The 10,274-nt window shown below is 39.3% G+C and overlaps 1 protein-coding gene across 1 annotated transcript; it reads right to left on the bottom strand.

The window, feature by feature from the left end:
- Positions 1-875: 875 nt before the first annotated feature.
- On the bottom strand, positions 876-7,506 carry LOC126278960 (uncharacterized). Its single transcript, XM_049979245.1, has 2 exons — positions 3,703-7,506; positions 876-3,464 (listed from the first exon to the last, which is right to left on the bottom strand). Exon 1 carries the CDS (start codon positions 5,514-5,516, stop codon positions 4,602-4,604), a length of 915 nt encoding a protein of 304 aa, XP_049835202.1. The 5' UTR covers positions 5,517-7,506; the 3' UTR covers positions 876-3,464; positions 3,703-4,601.
- Between the last annotated feature and the right edge of the window lie 2,768 nt (positions 7,507-10,274).

Raw genomic sequence — 10,274 nt, 5'->3', positions numbered from 1 at the left:
GACTGAGGGACTATTTCACGCACGCCTCCCGCGAGACCCACATTCTCACTTTATATGTCCGCACACTACATTCGTAGTGACCCTACCCAATACACTCATTACTAGTGGAAAAAATTCTTACCAAGTCCCGTAAGAGTTCGGGTAATATGCATGCATCCGCACAGAGGAAGGCGGCCATTGCCGGTATTGCCAGTATTACATACTTATATGGATATGGTGTCTGACCTTCTTCTTCTGTGCGGATGCACACATATTATCCGAACTCTTACGGGACTTGGTAAGAATGTCTTCCACGGGTAATGAGTGTGTTGGGTAGGGACACTACAAATGTTGCGTGTGGACATATAAAGTGAGTATGTGGGTCTCGCGGGAGACGTGCCCGAGATAGTACCTGCATTCGCAGTACCGTCTGTGCCCTAGGTGGTTCACATGGATAGAGCATCTACCACGTAAGCAGGAGATCCCGGGTTCGAGTCCCGGTCGGGGCACAAATTTTCACCTGTCGCTGCTGATATATATCAACGCCCGTCAGCAGCTGAAGGTATTAATACGCAATTCTAATTTCGTTAATAGAGTTATCTCACTGTGAGGCAAGATGGCCAATGCCATCACAGAGAAATGTTTGTAGTTGCGTACAGAATCATGATTGTACCCAGGCTTGCAGCTCTTCACCCGAAGAAAAACGACGGCCACGAACGTCATTTTTACCGGTAGCAAGTATATGGAAATAGAATTGGGAGAGATCGGACTGTATGGAGGATATGCAACAGCTTACTAGCAAACCTTCTGCAGCGTAGTCTTTGGCGACATTTGGGTTTGCAATGTCTTATAACATAATGATGCCGTCTGTCAACATTGCTGGGCGTTGGGGCTTGATGGCGCAATTCAGAGTTTGCAAAGTGTTCATGTGCTGCTGTGCGTTAATTGTGCCTCTGTTTCCCTGAACGTCAATGGGCAGCGGGCACTTGCAGTCAAAGGAAAAGGTCATTAAGACTTTCCTGGATCTGAAGTGCGCAGTGCGTCAGGGCGGGTTGCTCTCTCAGTATCCTTTAAGAAATTAGTCCACCTACCTGGATAGCTTTGAGGTTGACTGCCCCTTCCCTCTGCGACGGCAGATGCTGGTTTAGCCGGCAAAAGCAGCGTTGACGAAAATTCGGCTAAATACCTACCATGCAAAGGCCACGTAACTCCAGTCCATGGGCAATAGCTGGAAGTTCGTTAAGCTATAGTGCGTTTGGGACTGTAGCATGAATCGTTTGAAAAAATGCCTACAGTTTGCTTAGAGCTGGTTTATTGATTTTAAATCACGGAAAATGGCTATCGAGTCCGTATTTAATATCCTGACAAAAATTGTGCAGTATAATAGTTTCTGTTAAAAGTTCACACCGGAAAGCAGCCAGAAGATATTTAGTCCCACCCGATATTTTGAACATCCTAAACAGTCACTGACCCACTATTACTTGCGAGTTAACACATTCAGTCGTTCAGTAGCCTCTTGTAAAGAAGTGCTCGCCATAATGTAATATGTGCGAAACACGCCACGCAAAGTTTTCATGTATGGCCTGAAATGTGCACACGCGAATATTTCCTAAAATCAACCACTCACAAAGCTCAAACTTTCACAACATATCCAATACTGCAGTCGCTTTTCCTCAACGACACGAGAAGCAAACAAAATTCGCTAATTTCCACATTTTGATACAAATTTGATCAGCGCAGTTTAAAATAGCTGTTTACCAGAAGAGGGCTTCGAGCGTCTGTCTCTAAATCTGCGGCACAAAGCCCTACTCAAAGACGTGGGAAAGGCTGAATTCCTATTATCTAATATACTAAGCAGCCAATCACATTTCTACAAGTAATTTACACTAGAAATTTCGTAATTGCGAAACTAAATAAAATTTTAATGAAAACAAAATACGATTCCTTTTCACAAAATAAATTACTAACAAATTTTATAGTCAACGCCCCTTCTGGCTGCCTTTTACAAAATCAAGCTCCCTCGGACATACGTCACAAACTCCCCTATTGCTCAACAACTTTCTCACTCTTACATTTACTTGGTTCTAATAAAATATCACAATCTCTCTTTATATATATCCTCCTTTCACTCTCTCAGTCTCTCCAAAACACTCACACAACCAGAGCACTATGAAATAATAATTTTCCAATGTCTTTTTAATTACGTCCGAAATATGTGGTAATGAAACTAAAGAAAAGTCCAGAAAATTAGATGATACGAGTTTATCTTCTTGGTTGAACTTTCAATTGATAGTATAGATGAATACATTACAGTACCTAACTCGATTAGGGGTTTTATTATGGGTTTTAGATAAAAATTTATCTCAGAAAATATTGAAGTAATTGATTTGAAATTTTAACAATATGGTTATGTTATCCGTATAGTTTGGTATACTAAGTACGAAAAAGATCAATTAATATTTAATAGTACTTCTTCAGATTCACAGAGAGTATGTGTAACGTATTGGCCGCAGCGTTAGTCAAGTACACAGCTCGTCCGGCCCAGTTGCCAGCGGCAGCTTTGCGGACGCGAGAGCCAGTTCAACGACAAGCTATACTTTCAACGCAAGACGACAGCTCGTAATAATTTGCTACGTTACACACCCCCTTATGAACCGAAAGTACCTTTGAGGTTCATATAACACCAAAATTATTACCACAACGTAATTTTAACTAAGCAGACGAAAACTAATTACCTGCGGATTCCTTAAAAAATTTTGCATGTCGAAATGATTATTGAAAAATGAAAATTTACGAAACATTTAACTGTTACAGTAATACATCCAACATTTGTAACTTGGACTTGATAGCAATAGTTCGAAATTATTTACAAAAACTGTTACAAAGAATGTTTTCTCCAAAACACGAATTTTTTATTCTTTTCAACCAAAGAAGTGTCCGTTTGACAAAAATTACTACCACCGGTTTTTATTCAAATTCCCTTCACATTCAAACTTCACTTCCTCATTTTCATTGTAAAAATAATTTTTCATAATGAAAAAACCTACTAAATTAATTCACTGAAACTATATAAAAGGCACTTTGGTGGGTGGCTTTCACTACAAATGTAAGCTATTCCCAAAATTCTTACGTAATCTACACTCTGTGGAGATACTATGGAGGGTAGCTCTCCTTTATAATGGTACAATTTTACAGATACTTCTCACAAAAACCGTTGTTGTTGACGTCCTTGTCCTATTTGACAGTAGTTTAGGAGGAGGAACCATTTCGTATCTTTCACAATTTTTTCTTTGCTATGTTGAGCGTCAACATAAAAAATGATATACTCGTATTTTCAGCACATAATTTTCGATGAAACAGCGTGGGAACTTCTTTTCACATTTATTCTTACACCAGTTCCACACCTGGGTATTTTTTAATCATCAACGTCCACTGATCTGTCGGCTACAGGCGAGTCTCATACCCAGTTTCCATAAAGGGTGTACCTGCAAAATACATCACGTCTAAGCCAAACAACCATTACTTTACTATCTGTGAAGAAAAATGTTATACAAGTTTCTTCCAAATATGAACACTATTTGTTCCTTGTCATAACTGATACATTTACCAAGACAGTTTTCTGGGTTTTCTTCACCTTACATTTTCAGTAGTACATTACCCCAGTAAAGAATTACCTAACATATTTCTTCAGAAAAAGAAAAATTCAGTAAAAAGTGAACTAACCTTTAGCAATCAAAAGTAAATAGTACTTTTGTGTCTTTATCCTTACCCAATGCTAATTCCAAAACAGCAGTCATTAAGGCAGTCTTCAGACTCAAAATTCACTCAAACAAGTTACTGCTGAAATACGTGCTCTTTACTTTGCCAGTTCTTTGCTTTTGAGCATAAATCTTTACTAATTTGCTCTTAAATTCTAGTAAACTCGTTTCTCAACTTTAGAAAATCTTTATATTTGTATCATAAGCTTTACATTATATATACAAATACACAATGAATGAAAAATTACTGAAAAATTTACAGTAATTGCTTCAGTTTGCAGTTGTCGTAAAATACACAACCTGATCACCTTCATCTCTGTAATAAATCTCTTGGTTTTGTACACTGCCTCTGTTCTGAAAGTTTTACATGAACAGGTAGAAGCACGTTTCATGACACTTATATTTTACATTGCCTTATTCTATAAAACTTTCACATATTCTCCTCACTCATCCCTTATCCACCATTTAGTATGTTAGTACAGTTTTTAGTACCAAAATTTGTTCAAAAATGATTTGTCAATAACTCTTATCTCCTACAAAACCCTATGTGCGCTATATACACTAGATAATGAAGAAAGAACAGATGATAAGAAAAATTCAGAATCAAGAAGAAATAGGTTCACAGTACAAAAACGAAAAGGAAATAATATTGCCAACAACTCAGAATGCCTGGTGTTCGTCAGACACCTGGCGTCGCAAAGAATGCGCGTCCCCTGAAGCCAATTAGTTACTACTGTCGCCATTGTCTTTCTTCATATTCATTGTATCCCATGATATTCCCTCTTTACCTGCAGAGTCGTATAGGTACAACACATAGCTACAAATGGCACTGTAAAGCACTTTCCATTTATAATGACAACTTCGTTATACCCAAACTTGACCTTCCCATTGTGTTTTTGCAAAAATCTCCCCAACCCACATCTCCACGCTTAAACCAAAAATTATCAGGATGTTCCAGTAGAGTTGCTCACCTTGAATCCCTGCAGGAAACATGACCTCGTGAGTTACTGCTTTCCTACTTTTACCTGTGGCTACTACAATGTTTATTCTATAGACAGGCATAACAATTATTCCTTTCCGATTGGGAATAGCATCTGCAAAATATTTTGACCCTGCACATACGTCTGAACCACTATCAAGAAAGAAAGGAACTTTTTCATCAAAACCTACAACCTCTATTTCCGTTTGTCCTGATAATTCTTCAACAGTTTCAGAATCTAGTTCTTCCAACACATCCCGTACTACCTCACGTCTGTCGAATCCCATACCTTCTGCGGAAATAACACACATATTTATGAGGTCTTCTTCCTCTTCAATTGAAGCAGCTTTAGTTAATCTGTCTGCCGGTGACAAGTCAAAACATTTCTCCAAAAATTCACCTTCTCTGATCCTCACAGATTCTGCAATGCTTCCTTCAATGTTGTCAGAGTTTTCAAAATAACCCCCAGCTTCATATACTTCTTTAGCTGCATCACTATCCGATGAGCTTCCTTCCACTCTACTTACACCTTTTTCGATGACTGAAACTGCTCCATCACTATCAGAAAGAATCTCCTCTATTCTACCTAAGACTTCATCTGCCGATATATTGTCCTCCTTTGCTACCCTTTCCCTGTGTACAGTGCTTTCTTGCACGTTCCCTATACGATCCTTTTTAGTATTGCAGTGCTCAGACAGATTAATATATTGCTCCACAATCTCATCAAATAACTCCTGTTCCTTGCTAACCTGGTTCCTGGATTTGCGATTTTCTTCTAATCTTTCACAAAATTCTGCCATTTTTCCCTGAAAGGCAAATATTCTCTCTACCTCTCTCCAGTAGGTTTATATTACCTGCACCACTACTGTGTTATTGTGTTGCTTGATGGCTTACAAACGGCTTTGTTAGCGGATTTAACTTACGTTTTGGCAGTCTGCAGACGCTAGCACTCTTACAGATTGCCATAAGTCTTCCTCATTGCCTAATCTGCCATTAGTTGTAGCATTCCGTTTATTCGGATGTCTGGAATGCTGTTCTGCTCTCTCAGCTGATTGCTGATTTTGGTAACTGCCATTCCTGTTCCTGTCTTAGTTTTCTATATCCAGTAAAACCCCCTCGCCCTCCGTAACTTCGTCTGTGATGGTTAGATCTCTGAACACCTGTTTACTTGCACTTCATTTTGCCTAGCAGGAGTCTTATAATCTCTACTATTATTTCCCTTTTCTTTCAAAAGATTCCCTACGCTTTCCAAGTAACCAATGAACTTGTTAATGCCCTCTCTGGATGCAGAAATTATTTTATTTCGCCAGTACAAAGGCAGCTTGTTTTCTAACCCCATTATAATTTGTTCTGTTTCTAACTTGGAAGACATGTAAGAAAAAATAGTTACTCACTTCTGCACTAACTTCTTAATGGCGTCTTTCTTTGGGTGAAACTTTTCATCTGACCAAAAGCTGTTTAATACCTCCATCTGTTTTCTTTTTCCCCAGTATTTCTCAAAGAAAGGCTGCTTAAAACTTTCCATACTATCATACTTGTCTACAGCTAAATTTCCCCGAACATGAGTTTCTCCCATAAGATTAGATACCACAAAGCCTATTTGCTGTTTGGAATTCCATGACCTAGGCAACACATCCTTAGAATCACTCCAGAACTTTTTGGGATGTACACTCTCATTGGAATCAAATCTCAAAAACTGCCAGTTTTACATAGGAAATTTTAGAGGACTCAGCAACACTATTTAGTATTATATAACTACTACTGTTAGTAATTTTCTGTTCTATATTTGTTGGTCTAATGTCATGCTCTTGTAGGTAAACATTTATTACTGTAACAAATTCTGACAAGTTACTTTCTAAATTAGTTATTCTAGCACACACATGTCTTCCAAACAGATTACATTTGTTTCTTCCCTCCTTAATTTTACCAGAATTTTTTCATCCTCATTACACTGTTTTTCAACGTGATCTACTTGGGCCTGTACTTTATGCAAGTCAGCACTTAACTGTTCGCCTGGCTGTTTACTACCTTCAGCAACTTGCATAATATGGGCAGTTAGCCCCCTTTTTACTGTTACAATGTCATTCTTACATTCTCATTTCGCATGGCAAATTTGTCCTTTCACGCTTTCGCGAAATTGTGATATCTCATTTTTTACAGAATCACTTAAGCATCAAATTCTGTAATACATTCCCTCCTGAATCTCCTCTTTAAAAATTTTCACTTTATTATCAAACTGTTCAGACTATTTTATAATCTCCTGATTAATTTCAGAAACTAATCCACATTTTCTATTATGCATTTCATTACCCAGTCCACTTATTTTACAATTCACATCATATCCAAGTTCATTTATTTTTGCATTTAATCCATTTATTTCATATCTCACTCCATTCATAATACCACTTGCTGTTAATACCACCCGTCTGTTTCATGATGTTTTGACACATGGTTGCAAAGCTAACTTTCTGCTCACCAGGCTCCAATGCTAGCTCTATTTTCGCTTCAGTGACAGTAAATACTACTCATTTAACGTTGGGCCAGGTGTCTGTTTCCTACTTATTTCTTCAATAGGAGAACCACACTCAGACACACCAAAGGAAGCAAAACACCACTTATCTTTTTCTCCGCTTGTCAGCACATCGAATCCGTCCGACAAAGGCTGCTAGCTCTCCGATTTAGTTTCTGGGACGCCACAGCACCGTCCACGGCTGCCAACTGCTCCTGCTGCCGATCTGCTACCGCTCGATACTTCCAATTGTTTCCGTCGAATTCCCCTCGTTCGCTGCTCTCTCTGCCTGCTATGTCCTGTCCCTCCGCTAATTTTGCTCACAGTATCTGTGCTGGGTTAAAGTCCTTCTATCGCTCCAGTTCAAAAGTTTATCAGCGCACACGTCATTTTCTAGCACGGATTTGACACTACTGCTTTTAAACTTCATTCGACACTAAACTTTTCTTTTCTCAGCCGCTAAGTGCATCAACTGCAGCGTAGCGGTTTGGTCTCTCACTATACTTTAAACAAGCAGTCCACCTACCTAAATGGGTTTTAGGTTATCTGCCTCTTCAGGCCACATAGCTCCAGTCCATGGTTAGTAGCTGAAAGTTAGTTAAATTAACGAGCGTTCTGGATTCTTGCATGAACCGTTTGAAAAAAAGTCTACAATTTTCTTTAAGTAGGTTTATTGTCTCTAAAACACGGAAAATGATTATCAAGTCCATATTCAACATTCCGACGATACCATCTGGGCCAGATGGCTTCCGGGCGTATAAGGATCTTAACTGTTTTACAATCCCAGATACACTAAAAACAAAATACAATTCCTTTCCACAAAATAAATTACTAATAAATTTTGTAGTCAACGCCCCTTCTGGCCGCCTTTTAGAAACTCAAGCTCACTCGGACATACGTCACAAATTTCCCTCTTGCACAAACTTCTCACACTTACATTTACATAATTTTAATAAAATATCACAATCTCTCTTTACATATGTCCTCCATTCACTCTCTGTCTCTCCAAAACACTCACACAACCAAAAAGTAATGAAATAATAATTTTCCAATATCCTTTTAAGTTCGCCGGAATTCCTTGGTAATGAAACTAAAGAAAATTTCAGAAAATTAGATTATATGAGCCTATCCTCTTGGTTGTAGTTTAAATTGATACTATAGATGAATACAGTCCTCAACTCGGTTGCACAATACCAGCACGGTTATTATGGGTTTCGGTAAAGAATTTGCCTCCGAAAATATTGGAGTAGTTAATTTGAAATTTTAACAAATGGAAAAATGGCTCTGAGCACTATGGGACTTAACATCTGTGGTCATCAGTTCCCTAGAACGTAGAACTTCTTCAACCTAACTAACCTAAGGACATCACACACATCCATGTCCGAGGCAGGATTCGAATCTGCGACCTTAGCGGTCACGCGGTTCCAGACTGAAGCGCTTAGAACCGCACGGACACAACGCGAGCGATCAGAAAGGCAGCCAAGAGTTGCATTCGCTTCACAAGATGGAAACTTAGGCTAGTGGCAGTCCAACAAATGACTAATCATAATCTGCTGAAGCTACCTACCGTCCGATAACCAATGCAACGATGGAACATCACGCCAAAGCCGGAACCGGCGGTCAGCACTACGTGCTCAGAATGCTGTTTTTAGAGCGTCCGAAAGGAGAAAGGAGCCACTGCTACCAGAGTAGAAGAAACGCCAATCGACCTACAGATCAAGGAATCTGTCAAAACTACACGTCTTACCGGACAGCAGCGGCAAGGCGAGGAAAAGTACACTGCTGTTATATACAGTAACCTCCAGGGCAGGTTACTGGGGCGTTAGCGGCCACCAGGCAGGAAAAATGCCGCTGGTGGAACTTTGTTGTTGTTGTGGTCTTCAGTCCTGAGACTGGTTTGATGCAGCTCTCCATGCTACTCTATCCTGTGCAAGCTTCTTCATCTCCCAGTACCTACTGCAACCTACATCCTTCTGAATCTGCTTAGTGTACTCATCTCTCGGTCTCCCTCTACGATTTTTACCCTCCACACTGCCCTCCAATGCTAAATTTGTGATCCCTTGATGCCTCAAAACATGTCCTACCAACCGATCCCTTCTTCTAGTCAAGTTGTGCCACAAACTTCTCTTCTCCCCAATCCTATTCAATACCTCCTCATTAGTTACGTGATCTATCCACCTTATCTTCAGTATTCTTCTGTAGCACCACATTTCGAAAGCTTCTATTCTCTTCTTGTCCAAACTAGTTATCGTCCATGTTTCACTTCCATACATGGCTACACTCTAAACAAATATTTTCAGAAATGACTTCCTGACACTTAAATCTATATTCGATGTTAACAAATTTCTCTTCTTCAGAAACGCTTTCCTTGCCATTGCCAGTCTACATTTTATATCCTCTCTACTTCGACCATCATCAGTTATTTTACTTCCTAAATAGCAAAACTCCTTTACTACTTGAAGTGTCTCATTTCCTAATCTAATTCCCTCAGCATCACCCGATTTAATTGGACTACATTCCATTATCCTCGTTTTGCTTTTGTTGATGTTCATCTTATATCCTCCTTTCAAGACACTGTCCATTCCGTTCAACTGCTCTTCCAAGTCCTTTGCCGTCTCTGACAGAATTACAATATCATCGGCGAACCTCAAAGTTTTTACTTCGTCTCCATGAATTTTAATACCTACTCCAAATTTTTCTTTTGTTTCCTTTACTGCTTGCTCAATATACAGATTGAATAACATCGGGGAGAGGCTACAACCCTGTCTCACTCCTTTCCCAACCACTGCTTCCCTTTCATGCCCCTCGACTTTTATGACTGCCATCTGGTTTCTGTACAAATTGTAAATAGCCTTTCGCTCCCTGTATTTTACCCCTGCCACCTTTAGAATTTGAAAAAGAGTATTCCAGTCAACATTGTCAAAAGCTTTCTCTAAGTCTACAAATGCTAGAAACGTAGGTTTGCCTTTTCTTAATCTTTCTTCTAAGATAAGTCGTAAGGTCAGTATTGCCTCACGTGTTCCAACATTTCGACGGAATCCAAACTGAT

Source organism: Schistocerca gregaria, chromosome 6, assembly GCF_023897955.1.
Source record: "Schistocerca gregaria isolate iqSchGreg1 chromosome 6, iqSchGreg1.2, whole genome shotgun sequence".
NCBI lineage: Eukaryota > Metazoa > Arthropoda > Insecta > Orthoptera > Acrididae > Schistocerca > Schistocerca gregaria.
Note: the sequence above shows the minus strand (reverse complement) of the source record. Positions and strands in the feature narration are given on the sequence as shown.